The 13,728-nt window shown below is 42.4% G+C and overlaps 3 protein-coding genes across 7 annotated transcripts; 2 read left to right on the top strand and 1 right to left on the bottom strand.

Moving 5' to 3' along the window:
* Nucleotides 1-460: 460 nt before the first annotated feature.
* On the bottom strand, nt 461-3,169 carry LOC103389305 (5-hydroxytryptamine receptor 1A-beta-like). Its single transcript, XM_008324666.3, has one exon. It carries the CDS (start codon nt 2,761-2,763, stop codon nt 1,456-1,458), a length of 1,308 nt encoding a protein of 435 aa, XP_008322888.1. The 5' UTR covers nt 2,764-3,169; the 3' UTR covers nt 461-1,455.
* A 101-nt stretch (nt 3,170-3,270) lies between these two features.
* Nucleotides 3,271-7,513, top strand: LOC103389276 (E3 ubiquitin-protein ligase RNF180). 4 transcript variants are annotated; one of them, XM_025062730.1, is made up of 9 exons: nt 3,271-4,535; nt 4,983-5,129; nt 5,268-5,363; nt 5,441-5,735; nt 6,032-6,195; nt 6,268-6,414; nt 6,588-6,792; nt 7,024-7,128; nt 7,243-7,513. In XM_025062730.1, the coding sequence occupies exons 2-9, from the start codon at nt 5,073-5,075 to the stop codon at nt 7,353-7,355; spliced, it is 1,182 nt and encodes a 393-aa protein (XP_024918498.1). In that variant the 5' UTR covers nt 3,271-4,535; nt 4,983-5,072; the 3' UTR covers nt 7,356-7,513. The 4 variants fall into 4 exon arrangements, with proteins under 4 accessions (XP_024918498.1, XP_024918497.1, XP_024918499.1 ...); XM_025062729.1 differs by having other exon boundaries at nt 3,272-4,535; nt 5,064-5,129; XM_025062731.1 differs by having other exon boundaries at nt 3,275-4,535; nt 5,064-5,129; nt 5,465-5,735.
* Nucleotides 7,514-7,722: 209 nt separating this feature from the next.
* On the top strand, nt 7,723-13,683 carry LOC103389278 (regulator of G-protein signaling 7-binding protein B-like). Of its 2 annotated transcripts, XM_008324629.3 has the most exons (6): nt 7,723-8,234; nt 9,326-9,498; nt 9,914-10,044; nt 10,849-10,987; nt 11,164-11,234; nt 11,528-13,683. In XM_008324629.3, exons 1-6 carry the CDS (start codon nt 8,088-8,090, stop codon nt 11,617-11,619), a joined length of 753 nt encoding a protein of 250 aa, XP_008322851.1. In that variant the 5' UTR covers nt 7,723-8,087; the 3' UTR covers nt 11,620-13,683. The 2 variants fall into 2 exon arrangements, with proteins under 2 accessions (XP_008322851.1, XP_016894116.1); XM_017038627.2 differs by lacking the exons at nt 10,849-10,987; nt 11,164-11,234; nt 11,528-13,683 and having other exon boundaries at nt 9,914-10,379.
* The last annotated feature ends 45 nt before the right edge of the window (nt 13,684-13,728 follow it).

Raw genomic sequence — 13,728 nt, 5'->3', positions numbered from 1 at the left:
GAGAAAATTGATTTTAGCTCAGACCAAAGTCCATAGAGAAAATCAGTGATTTTAGCTTAGACCAAAGTCCATCAATAATTTTTAATCTAGCTCAACACAATGGCGGTTGATCCAATTAATGCTACATCCATTGTTGAGTTTAAATATGACACATTTGACTCATTTTTTAAATTCCTTCATTCTTTGAACTTGCAGCTTTGATTTGAAGCATTTTATAAAATGCGTTCCAGCAAAAAATGGAGCGAACAAAGAGAAGACACACCTGCAGACAACAAAGACCGAGGCTCTGTTTGATGTTGGACCGAAAATGACTGAGAGCAAAGAAAGAGAGCGCGGTGACACCTGCTGCAGGGTCACAGGTCTCCCTCTCTCTCTCCCTCTCTCTCTCTCACACACACACACTTAAAATGTACACGGTGGACAGTGGTTTTTAAAGTTTGAGGCGCCTGAGCGCTCAGATGAGGCCCGAAACACTGGATTGAACGTTGGTGTTCTATGTAAGGATGTGTGTGAACGTATGCACAGAGTGTGTGTGAGGTGTGGGACCCACATGTGTGTTTTGTTGTTTAATGGAGGCAGGCCAAAAAGACAAAAAAAAAAACCCTCACAGTACTGAACAACTCAGTGACATGTTGTGATTTAGTTTCATGGTTGAAAACCCCAGACCTCAGCACGGCGTTACAACCAAGAAACTCTTCAGTTTTTGTTAGAAGAGTTGGACATTCAGGAACGTCAGGGAACATCACCACCAGATGTTGCTAAATACTACATATTGTACAATTAAAATAAACTTTGTCCATTGCTATAGTGTTGAAATATGACTCACTATTAATATAATTTTTTTGTGATTCTTTAATTCTCAGATGTAAATCATGACTCAGAGACTCTTTAAAAAAATCATCTCTTTATTGAAGATAATGAAGACACGTAGATGTTTAGACTTGGACCTGCAGGTGGAGCATTTTAAATCATAAATCATGTATTTATTGTGATTTACAACAACACCCTTTAAAATGTGCTTTTTTTTTCTTTGTTTGGGAAATTATTTTTAGTGACAATTTTCAAAGGCCATTTAGCCAGAACAAGACAAAATAAGATATATTAGTATCATAAAATATTTTTAAATATGGATGAGTACATTTTAAGACTCATTAAAGTGCGAAAGTATAAATGTACTTATAATTAGCACAGCTCTGTTAATCTTTTATTGATTATTTAACAGCTTGGTGTTCTTTATATACTGTATAGAGATTTCTAAATTTGACATTTAAAGAAATATTTATTTTTACACAATAAATGAGTGTAAATGTTCAGGGGACTGTGCCCAAAAATGTATATGCAGGGAGTGTGTCCCCCACCCTCACCCCTCCCACCCCCATTTTCTGCTTCAGCCCCTGTTGTTTGAAATGTGTCTTTGTGTTTCAAGTCTTATTTGAACAATTTCAAAACCATGGTTCATGGTGCGCAGTAGTGACACTTGAGGATCTTCTTGAAGGCGCTCTGGAAGTCCTTGTTGAAGTAGGCGTAGATAATCGGATTGAGCAGAGAGTTGGAGTAACCTAGCCAGTTGATGACGTCATGCAGCCAGCGAGGCATATGGCAGGCGCTCTGGCAGAAAGGCATGACTAGGGCCACGCTGAAGAAGGGCAGCCAGCAGAAGATGAAGGTGCCCATGATGATGCCCAGAGTCTTCACCGCTTTACGCTCCCGCGCCAGCGCCACCTTGCGTTTGGCTTCGGTGGCTTTATTCTCGTGTCTGGTCTGGAACAGCGGCGTGCTGCTGCAGTTGTTGGGCAGCGGCAGGTTGCTCCTGGAGTTGCCCTGGTGAACCTCGATGATCTCCAGAGACTCTCCGTCCTCCACGTGTTTGACGGCGCCGTTGACGCACGGCCGCGGCTTCACGCTGCTGCCGCTCCTCCAGCTTTTTCCCTGGGGCAGGACATCGCCGCAGGCGGCGGCCGCAAAGTGACCCGCAGCTCTGTGGTGGAAGAGAGCCGGTGACCGCGCCACTGCAGCTGGGCTGGAGTCGGAAACTTTTTTCTTTTTCTCACTTTTACGCACCGTCCTCCTAATCCGGAACCGTGCCGCTCTAAAGATCCGGCCGTACAGAACCAGCATCAGGGTCAGCGGGATGTAGAAGGCGCCGAATGTGGAGTAGATGGTGTACCAGAGGTCCTGGCGGATCTTGCACTCCGCCGGGTTCCTCACACTGTTTGGCTGGGAACGCATGATGAGCATAGGCGGCACGCTGATGGAGAAGCCCACCAGCCAAGTGGTGCTGATCAGAACCGCTGCTCTCCGGGGCGTCCGCTTCTTCATATAGTCTATGGGCTCAGTGATGGCCCAGTACCGGTCCAGAGCTATGGCGCAAAGGTGCAGGATGGACGAGGTGCAGCACAGAACGTCCAGAGAGATGAAGATGTCACAGGGAACCTGACCCAGAGTCCAGCGGTTTAAAACCTGGTACAGCGCCGCCATGGGTAGAACCAGCACCGACACCATCAGGTCCGTGACGGCCAGAGATCCGATCAGGTAGTTGGCCACGTTCTGCAGGTTTCGCTCCAGAGCAATGACCGCAACCACGCAAGCGTTTCCAAAGATGGCACAGAGGATGAGCGCACCGAGCAGCAGGGAGGTGAGGAGCTGGTAACTGAGCGTCAGCACCTCCTCCTCCTCCTCTCGCTCCTGGTCCTGCTCAGGGATGAGGATTCTGGTGGAAACGTTGTCCTGCGGCATAAACCACGCGGTGGCGTTGAGCTCCATCTGGGGCAAACACAGCTCAAAGTTTGGGTTTTGGAACTGCTTCCCTTCTTTGCATCTTGGCACCGTGGCTCCGCGATGAGCGCACCGTGCGCATGGGAGGGTCAGCTGCTGGACTTTTATACTGATGATGGAAAATGCGTCACTCCAACTGTGGGAGGAACAGAGACCTGGGAGATGAGGGAGATTCAGGGAGAATTATATCAATGACATTTACAAACATCATCCACGAAAAGACGGGAAGACGTTCTGAACACCAAACTATTTGTCTGATAAATCAAGCTTGTTCCAGTGAGACTACAAGGACAAAGGTCACTGATGGGTCACCATCCATCCATCCATCCATTTTCATCCGCTTATCCGTTACCGGGTCGCGGGGGCAGCAGTCGCCACCCAAATCACATTGCACCGTACCAAACCTTCCTGTGGGTGGTGAGTCCACTGGAAGGTACCAACCAAACCGGGATTCACTCTTGTCCAGGAGGTGAACCCTGGGGTTCCACACCAGTGACAGAGACACTGGCTCTGGGCCAAAGCACCACTTAACAGCAACATTTAAAGTTAAATATGAAACACATTTTGAGTAAATACAGTGCACTTTTAATGGTTTGTCAAAACTCTGAATTGTTGTTTTACAAATGGACATTTGTCTCCATTATTACATGTACACCAGACTGGAGCTGCGTAACAAACTGTAATCATCCTGGTCTTATTCTCAGCAGGACCAGTGCCTGCTCTCACCAATTTGGTTCCTGATCAATATTTCACCCCTGCCCCCTCCCCCCCCTTCAGTGCAGTACACTTCCCCCGTCCGTGTACATTCACTCACAAAAAAACTCAATAATTTGTCTTAGACATTTGCTAACTACAGTGCAAAAAACAAGTGGCGCACAAATGGTTTGTGAGTCAAAACAAATGACCGTGAAATGAGTTCTGTTGGCCTAGGCTGTCCTGAGGTGGGGGTGGACGACTGGAGGTGTTGTTGAGCTGAGGTGGATGATATAGGTGTCGAAATTGAAGGGGGAGGGGTGATTAACATAATAATTACTCACTACAATATAGAGCGTTAGCCAACAAAACTACTTTGATATACAGTATAAAAAAAGGTAGGAGAGGAGCAACGTTAGCTTGATGTATGTGTATATGTAGGTGTTAAGAAATAACAAATAAAACGGGGTTGAATGCAAGCTGTTGACTCTTGAAAAAAAAATGAAATAAAAGTTGCTTAAATAAATGTGTTGTTATGCTTGTTCAATCCATGGGTTCGTTATTTTACATGTCTTTGAATGTAAAAGCGATGAAATAATCATACATCGTTTTCAACAATTTCAGAGGCAACAGTGCCACCTGGCGATATTTTACAGTTGCTGCAGCCAAACAGTTGAAGTCTGTTGAAGGGGCAGGGGTGCGTTGTATGTTAAACGAGACGATGTCAATATACATTTTCAACAATGTATTCAACAATTACTCACATTACCCATTTAATTTTATATAACATTTTTTAGACCGGCAAAATGAACACCGGAAGTTAAAATTTAACAATTCTCCATTTATAATCCGTTATCATCCATTTTTTAAAAATAACTTTTTTACTACGTGTCCGTTACACCCTTTATTCTCTTGTTAAAATCTCTATTTCCTTTGTTTTATTGGCGTTTTTTCCGCTTCGGCACATTTTGATCCACGCCGAACACCGTACAGTCCATAGCTTATGACGTCACCGTGTGGTTTGTTGTGTTCTTCACACTGACTAAACTGAACTCTGTTGGACTTTTGTGAGTTTATTTTACTTTGTTTAAACCGTGAACGTCACTACTGTGCAGTAGTTATCTATGTTGTTAACATATATATATATTTTCGTCTTTTTAAATCATTTCTTTGATTTGAAAACTATTTTACTGTAATTATTTTTTCTAAATAAATCCGTATGTAGTTCACCGTTTCCTTTTGTTTTTATTATTTATAAAGCACTTTTCACACAACGACTGTTGAACAACTGCTTGGTTTATAACCAAGGCTTTCATATGTTTTCAAACGTAGAGGAGAATGTACTCAAGTGTAAATGTATCAACGTTTCAAATGTAACGTTGTTACATAAATAGTGGTGATATGTCAATTCTTAGATGTTTATTGTTGAATATTATGACAAAAATACTAGTAGTAGTCTTTATCTTTTTTCCCCTACCGAGTCTTAAACATGTTCACCTCTGAATTCTGTCTAGAGCTGATTTTCTTTATCAGAATATGGAGTGAACTATCCCTCTTAGTCACCAACAAAACTGGATTTTATTCTAAATACACAGGATTGAGATATGCTCCGATGCAGGAAGTGTCGCAAAGCAGTGGCTGACTCTACCTATTTAATCATGGTATGTAGACAGAAGAGAACCAGTCACAGAGAAACAAAGAAATGACGATGTTAGCCACATTCTCAGCCTGTTTCTATCACAGTGCAGGCTACCAAAGCCAGACCAAGACTTAACTCTGACTTGTTTGTCCTTTTCAAGACCCACATGGATGTCAGAGAAGAAGATTCAGTGTGCAGTATTTGGCATGTGAATGTGGACGAGCTGCCCGACTGGATCTTGAGCTCAGTCCAGCAGGTGAGATTCTGAGATGTTTGTATTCGTTGATCTGACACTCAGACAACTCTCATCTATCCTCCGACATCTGTGCAAAGCACTTTAGTTTCAGACTTTTTCAGGCCCAGTGGACTTCAGGAAAACTGAGCTGCAACAAATGTGGAGCTCGACTGGGCGGCTTTAACTTCATCCACCGCAGTAAATGTCCTTGTGGCCAAGAAGCCAGTGTCCACTTCAACAAAAGCAGAGTAGATAATGAACTGTTGGACAAACATCTGGTCATCCAGCCAAGAAGACCAAGACCTGTATTGGGTCAATCTGTTGCTCTGCTATTGGTCAACTCAGAGGACAACCATCTGGACCCTGTGGACACCTCCACTCCACAGACTGAAGGTAAGAACCATGTCATATCTCAGCACTGTGTCTGCATGGAGGATGGTGGTGAGAGAAGTGTCTCTGGTGTCTGTACCAGGACTGTTGTAGCTAACATTAGCTCTGGTGTCTGTACCAGGACTGTTGTAGCTAACGTTAGCTCTGGTGTCTGTACCAGGACTGTTCTTCAAAGGATAAAAAAATACATTTCCAACATCAAGACATCAGAGGACTCTGTAAACTTGGCCTTAAGACCAGGCTCTGTACATGGAACCTTCATCAGGATTCTGTCTGTCTGTCTGTCTCTGTCATTTCAGGTTTGACGGTCCTGGACAGTCAAAAGATACATTTTGATGGTGAAACCTCAGGTGATGCTGCAGCTCCAGTCTGTTCATCTGTTTCCAGGAGAAGGCAACTGTTCCGGGAGCCAAAGCCCCTGGTCCTGGAGGGGGCTTCAGAGACCAGTTCTGCCCGAGACCAGGTTTCTGCCACAGAGTGTGTGACCAAGTAATATTTGTGTATTTTTCAGCAAAGACATCACTGACAGACTTAGTACTGTTTGTTACCTTCACAGCCTCACACCTCCACAGTCACGACCTCTAGTGGCTCAGTCAGGCACAGCAAGAGAGAGATGAACCAACAGAAGAAGCTACAAAGGAAACAGAAGAAGAGAGAGCAGTGGCTGCTCAGGCAGCAGCAGGTGAGAGGTTAGAGGTCAAATCTGTTGGACATTATAAAGCTCAATGTAACATTTCATGCCAACCTTTATATAAATCTGTTTGATTGATTGAGAGTGAAAGGATTTTTTTGATAGACTCCAAATGCTCTGGGTAACTTATTCAAAGATCCTAAAATAGTCCTCTCCATCTTCAGACAGAAACAGACAGTGAAGATGATAAAGACAGAGAAGGTCTCATCTGTCCTGTCTGTCTGGACGTCTTCTTCCGTCCACACAGCTGCAAACCCTGTGGCCACGTCTTCTGCGAACCGTGTCTCCGCAGGGTCGCAAAAAACCGAGCCAGGTCTACACCCTGTCCTCTGTGTCGCAGTATTATCTCGTACACTGACGTCAATAAAGGTGAACCTTATCCACAAACTAAAATGTTATCTTTTTTCTACTGATGTAATGGGACGTCCTGACCTGATGTGTTTCAAGAGTTTCTTTCCCCAAAAGACCTACAACTAGAGGCAAAAACCATAAACTCCTTATAAAGATTTTTATTGCTGTAAGAAACGGACGGTGATTAGTTCCACACAGACAGTGCTGTCACCCCCTGGTGGTCTGACAAGAACACTTCTCTGTCTTTAGATCTCAACCAAACTGCAATGACCTCCTTCCCTAAACTTTACAACTCTCGCAGAAACAGCTTACACAACACACAGTGCTCCAAATGGATGCTGCCCAGATCCAGGGGTGAGAGATTCTTTTACATTCCCTGATTTCAAACCAACAGTGACCTGGTTAATGTGCTTTTTGTCTTGGTTGAGTCATGTTTAAAAACAACATATTTAATACTTTTGGATATAGGTTTTCAGAGGCTTGCAGCTGCATCACACCCGGATGACCTGCCTGGCATTCTGGATATCAGCACCTGGATTGTGGCTCTGATGTTTCTGGTTCTCTTCATCTTCATTATTTGAAAAAGACAAATCCCCTTTGTACAGATTCCTAATACGCGTTTTCTCTGGAAAAAACTTGGTGTTGGTTTTTTAGAAACTATTTCACAAATTAATCATTCAGGCTGATGCACATGATTTTTTTTGTCAATTCAAAATAATAATAAAAAAGCATATCCTTTGTATGTGTTTTGTTTTTATAACACAAAAAGAAACATTTGGAAACTACTCATTTTCCTACACCAACGTCCACAGAAAAAAAAAAAAATCAGTGATTTTAGCTCACAGACCAAAGTCCATAGAGAAAATCAGTGATTTTAGCTCACAGACCAAAGTCCATACAGAAAATCAGTGATTTTAGCTCACAGACCAAAGTCCATAATGACAGACTGGTGTAGGAGAGTCTGTGATCAATATCATGATGGTGTCTTGTGTTGCCGTTGGTTTGTTCCTCCTCTCACGTGAGGGTGACATGAGCAGCAGCATCCCCTCTCTCGCTTCCTTTAGCAGGATTTGAAGGTGACACCCTCTCCTTCCCCCTCTATTCCCTCCTCCCTCCCTCCCTCCCTCTCTCTCTCTCTCTCTCTCTCACATCCTTCCTCTCAAGCCTGATTTGGAACACGGCCCTACTCCTGCTTCTGCTCCTGCAGAATTAAGAACCAACGCTACGTGACTCCCACCGTCTCTTCAGAGCCCACTGCAGGAACATATCTAATCTCTGTGTGTGTGCATGTGTGTGTCTGTGGCTGTGCATGAATGTGTTCTGCACCGTGCGGAAGGAAGAAGCGGATCAGGTCTGCAGGCAGCAGCAGCATCTTCAGCAGCAGCGTCAACAGAGGAGGAGGAGGAGAGCAGGAGGAGCGCAGGGAGAGTGGGGAGGAGGCGGTGGACAGCAGCAGGATGGTCAGTCACCGAAGAATAGAATGGACGTGTGAATGAATGACTGCACTGATGACAAAGAATCTGCAGCAGGGAATGGGTTTTTGTCTCCTTTAACCACCCTGCAATAGCAACAGCAGCAGTGGTGGGAACAGAGGGGGGGGGGGGGGGTGTGGGGGGGGACCCAGCCTTGAAAAAGTGCTTATATGTGTTGGCAAGGAGCTTGAAAAAGCTGGAAAAGTCCATCAGTGTTTCTTTAAAAAGAATTATAATTACATAAGCTAATTGTTAGCCAAAATTGCTAATTATTCTTAAATTTGCTACTTTGTTCTTAAGTTAATAATTACTTGGATCGTGTATTTGCTGTGGTGGATTTTATTTTCTTCTATCAAATGTAAACCTCTTTTAACCTAAGGATAAATAAATACAAATGTTAAAGACAGACATGTCGAACAAACTAAGCAAAAGTTGACCTAGTTCAGCAACCTTTGGGTTTTTGTTGTTTTTTTCACTGATTTTCTTAATTATGGTCATCAGTTTATTTCACATGATTAATTAAGTGTTTTTCTTTTTCTTCTTCTTCAACTTTAACTTGGTAGCTAACAACAGCCAAATGTTTTATTAAGAAATCTACAAGTTTTAGATTTACGTTTAAACTTCTTAAGGAGGGAGTGGATTAGTGTCTGGTTCTAGGTTCAGTTTAACAAAAGATTCAGTTCCAGGTTTGGTGTCACTAGGAAGATAAAGATGTCCTCTCTCTGTAGACCACCACTGTGGTGACCCCTAATTAGGTAACAGGCCAAACGTGTTTCTTCTAAGAAAGGGGCGTGCCCAAAATGGCTAAATTTGCTCAAAGCTAACTGAAGGTTAGTCAAAGGAAAGGTGTTTGGTGAAAATAAATCAGTTCACCAAACATGAAACACTGGATAATGAGGGGAAGAAGAAAAAGAAGAAGGTAGCCTTGAATGTATGGCAATATTTTTGGCTGAGATGAAATCACCACCAGGTGAATGTTCACTGTAGTATTTGTTATTTGAACATCAGTCCTCAGGTGTTGATGTGAGTTTCATGATCTTTACCATCTGCTGCTGCTGACCGTCTCTCTGTTCCTTCAGACTGTGCAGGAGTTCAACACCCTCGTGGCGCTCTACAGGGAGCAGGTCATTTCCATCGGAGAGATTTCAGCGGACTGTCCATCACTCAGGGCTCAGATGCAGCAAACTCGCTCCAGAGGCTGCTCCATGGCCCGGGAAGCTCATCACGACCTGGCCCTCGTCTCTCTGTCAGGGTGAAAAGAATTCATCATTAAACTTGTTTTAAACAGGTCCAGATCCAGGTCCAGGTCCAGGACAGTTTGTTTGCAGTGGCTTTAAAATATTACAGGCTGGTATTTGCCAATTTTTTTGCCAATTTGCCAGGTTGTTAGAGGAGCCTGAGCCTGAGCAGACACACTGACTCCCCTGTTACTTTGACTCACACTCACAGCTACGTGTTTCTACAACAACTCCCATGTCTCCTAAGAATTCAGAGACTGTGAGGGAGAGACATTCAGCCTCACTCACAACAACAACGTAGACCCAGAAGGTTTTGTAACTGATCCACTGGGAGGGTTTAGCTGAAGACGACATCCTCCTCTAATGTAGAGGAAACTAACTGACAACTAACTAGTCCTCCACATTTCTGCCCTTCTCCTGCTGCTGCAGTCTAGAGGACGGAGAACTTCCCCCTGAGATCTGTCGTCTCTTCATTCAGCTGCAGTGCTGCCTGGAGATGTTCATCACAGAGATGCTCAAGTCCATGTGTCTGCTGGGAGTTCTGCAGCTGCACAGAAAGAGTAACTGCACCAACTCACCGCACCACATTACAGCCTCACCTCACTGGATCACATGTGAACATGGCAGCGTCAACATCGCTGCAGTGTGTGTCGGTCGTTCACGTCACTGCATCGCTGCACGGCTGCAGTGGTCACTGTCCATTATTCCACAGTCATTATCACAGCATCACTGCGTCAGGTTAACACACAGATCAGACTGTTGTATTACTGTCATCATCACTGCATTACATCACTGTCACTGCCTCAGGCAACTGCATTATGTCACTGTATGGTGCAGTTTGAAACAATGGAAATCATTCAAAGTTAAGTTATAAAGAGAATTATATCACATTAAAATTGCACCTTTCCTAGTTCCCCAACTTATGGCACATCAACGTTGAAACACTGATATGTGCTTCAACCCAGTAGGTGGCAGTAGTGCACTTAAAATATACGTATTTACTAGCAAGAAGAAGGTGAAAACAGGACAGTGGTGAGCAGTGAGGGTTGAGGAGACAGGATTAATTAGTTTGTTTAATAAAATAAATATAAAATATAAAAATAATATAAAATAAAAATATTTTAAAAAATGTTGATTTAGATATAAATGTAATTTATTTACAAAACCTCTAATCAATTGGATTTTTTTTCAATTGTGTCCACCACAAATTAAATCACAACTTACTCAGAAACAAAAACCTTTAGAAGTCAGTTCAAATAGTAAACAGCAGAGGACGGTATCGAGCAGCTCATGTAAAAACAAAAAAGTGACTAATGACAGGACACAGTTGTTTACATTTACTGTCTTCTTCACGGCCTCTGTAGGAACATACTCCGAACCCAAACTGGACTTGAGGCTGGATGAGAGCTCTGACATTCCCTTCCTGGAAGAACGCTCCTCCTCTCCCATGGACTTTCCTACGGAACAGTGGCTGATGGGAAACGACATTGAAAACATAGAGAGGTAAGAGCAGCGACGTCAAGACATAGGTTTTAACTGCAGGTCCAGGTTCTTCTGTGGGCAGGTCTTTGAGGTTGACGTTCTAATGTGTGCATGTTGTTGTTGTGGATTAACTCGGGATTAAATAATCTGATCTGAAGGTGTCTCTGCTTAATCATGTCATTTCCTTGTCCCGACAGAGACATGAGAGACATGAGAAACTTACTCAGCAAACTCAGGGACACCATGCCTTTACCTCTGAAAAACCAAGGTAAGGTATGAGAATATGAGATTATAACTAGATGAGATTAGATTAGCTCAGATCAGATGGACTAAGTAGAGTTAAGAAGAGACTAAATGAGTCAAGAGATGAGAAAAGTGGAGTTACACCAGCTGAAATGAGATGATGTTTTAATGGAAAAATAAAAAGCTGATTGAAGTGAGTTTAGTTAAACTTGAGATTAGACAGGATGAGATTAGCTAACATTAGTAAAAAAAAAAAACTGTGCTGAGATGAGATTAGACCAAGCAACTAATGAAATGAGACTCATTTCTTTCCCCCAGATGACAGCAGCCTGTTGAATCTGACACCGCCCCCTCTGGTCAGACTGAGGAAGAGACGTTTTCCTGGACTCTGCTGTGTGGTGTCAGGCTGAGAGAGAGAGAGAGAGAGGGGGGGGGAGAGAAACAGAGCGAGAGAACGCAGCCATTTTCTTTTCTACCTTAACTGTGTCTGACAAGGTTGCATGTATTTACAGTTGCCCTGCAGGTGGTGCTGTAGACACAGAGTCATGTCACATTGCACAACTGTTAAATATACATTTAAAATTTATCAACTATTTTTCCCCACAACAGGTCAAACATTTATCTATCTTAAAATCTAATTCTGTAACACAAAGAGTCATCAGTGGTCAGACCCCGCCCCTCCCATTTGATCTCACTTTTGCTTTAGGTTTGTGTTGTCTTCTGATGATTTCAGTAGTTGTGGTTTAGTTTAAGAGAATTATTTCATATTCTGACCTCTGACCACTGACATTCGAGTTTCTCACACCCAGTGTGTTTTCATTTCAATTTTAAATTATATTTGTTTCAACCTATAATGGTATTTCTATGATACGTCAAGCTGCAATCTCTCAAAGGTGACACAGCAAGGACATGGTCAGACAAGAACAACAATAATAATGTATATTTTAGTGTTTTCCACTGTTCCTTTACGTGTTATAAACGAACACGTTGACATTTCTGGACTATGCACAGGCGTCTCTACAGACGGTGAGTCACACTGTGCTCACATCTGAATATTTTACAGTGACCTTCACTGTAAAGGACGAATTATTCATCGGCTGCTCTAATTACGATTGTTTTAGCTGTAGTAAAAAGAAAAAAAAATGTGTGTAAAGTTAAACGTTAACAGAAATGAAGGATCTGTTTGAAAACTAGATGTAAAGTTTTAGAACTCCACATTTTGTTTTATGGCTGAAGATGGCGTGATCAGCAGAACTGAGTTCTTTCTAAGGCAGGAAATATCAAAATTGTACATTTAAGTGGTAGTTCAGGTTTTCCTAAAGCGCCTCCTGCTGCTAGAGGTGCGGTCTAGCTCAAAATCATTTGCGTCAGCATCAATCTACGACATCTTCAGAATCTGTTTCCTGCTCAGCTCACTGTTAGACAAATGCAGTTTGTTATCGTCTCTCATCTCTCCATCCCCGAGGTTCACCAAGGAAATCTGATTTTAGCTCACAGAGATACAGAAGCTGAGGGCCTCTGCTGCCTCCTGTGGTCATTTTGTGTCACTAAGATGAATGTGAACAAAGGATTTCAAAACCTGAAGTAACAATTTTTAAATAAAATGAAGGAGACAGGTGTTCATTTAAAACAAAAGTATATTTTTTATGTTTCAATGGGTCTGGGAATCAAATGTAATGCTTTTAATGACACTTAAGACTTTCATGTTCGCCAAACTTTTAAAACTGATTTTTAATGCCTTTTAATGACCCGCAGAGACTCTGCGCATGATTTTCTTTTTTTAGGATAAATCCTTAAAAAAAGCGTTTGATTTTCCATTTGTCGCCACCTTCAGGACAGAGTTGTTAGTTTTGTTTTAACATAATATTTAAAGATGTAAAAATAACATTAGCATCACGATCAGTCTTCCCTAAAGAAAGAACTTGATAACTGTATGTCTAAAGGGCTTTGCACACACATTAAAATACACACACACGCAATTATCCAGTTAGGCGCCTGAATGTCGGTGCAGTGTCTATTGTGTCGTTCTGGTGTTTGTGACTGTGATGTCATTACTGTGGTGAAGTGTCTGAAAATATTTCAGCATGTAAATAAATGTGTGTCGTGTCCTGTACCTGAGAGAATCTCAACCATATGTACAGCAGTGGATATTTTATAATGTCAAAAATAAAGGTGTTTTTTTTTACGCAAACCAGAAAATGTCTCTCTGTTCTAACATGTTAACAGCTTTGACTACTGGTTATAAAAATAAAAGCTGGTTCTTGGAGGACTGGTGGTTCAAATCCTGGCCTCAGCTTATGCATGTTGAGCAAACGTACAAAGTCTCCACTGCTCCTAGGGGGCCTGCTCCTGTGTTACTGAGGGGACATGTAAAAGTTTGGTATGAAGCATATAACGTAAAGTTAGCCAAGAAATTAAAATGTAATGAAAACAAAATTGAAAAATGTGTTTGTTTCTTCCTGATGATAAGGAACAAATATTTGGACAGAGTGAAAGAAAAGTGAAAGATGAAGATTCTT

This window comes from Cynoglossus semilaevis, chromosome 14, assembly GCF_000523025.1.
Source record: "Cynoglossus semilaevis isolate Cse_v1.0 chromosome 14, Cse_v1.0, whole genome shotgun sequence".
Taxonomy (NCBI): Eukaryota; Metazoa; Chordata; class Actinopteri; order Pleuronectiformes; family Cynoglossidae; genus Cynoglossus; species Cynoglossus semilaevis.
This window is presented reverse-complemented; position numbering and strand designations above follow the sequence as displayed.

Excerpts from the sequence above, each read along its gene's own strand:
- LOC103389305 (XM_008324666.3), bottom strand. The coding sequence starts at position 2,763 with ATGGAGCTCAACGCCACCGCGTGGTTTATGCCGCAGGACAACGTTTCC.
- LOC103389276 (XM_025062730.1), top strand. The coding sequence starts at position 5,073 with ATGCTCCGATGCAGGAAGTGTCGCAAAGCAGTGGCTGACTCTACCTAT. Across the intron at positions 5,130-5,267 it reads ACTCTACCTATTTAATCATG|ACCCACATGGATGTCAGAGA; the intron begins GTATGTAGACAG and ends GTCCTTTTCAAG. Across the intron at positions 5,364-5,440 it reads TCTTGAGCTCAGTCCAGCAG|CACTTTAGTTTCAGACTTTT; the intron begins GTGAGATTCTGA and ends ATCTGTGCAAAG.
- LOC103389278 (XM_017038627.2), top strand. The coding sequence starts at position 8,088 with ATGTGTTCTGCACCGTGCGGAAGGAAGAAGCGGATCAGGTCTGCAGGC. Across the intron at positions 8,235-9,325 it reads CGGTGGACAGCAGCAGGATG|ACTGTGCAGGAGTTCAACAC; the intron begins GTCAGTCACCGA and ends CTGTTCCTTCAG. Across the intron at positions 9,499-9,913 it reads GCCCTCGTCTCTCTGTCAGG|TCTAGAGGACGGAGAACTTC; the intron begins GTGAAAAGAATT and ends CTGCTGCTGCAG.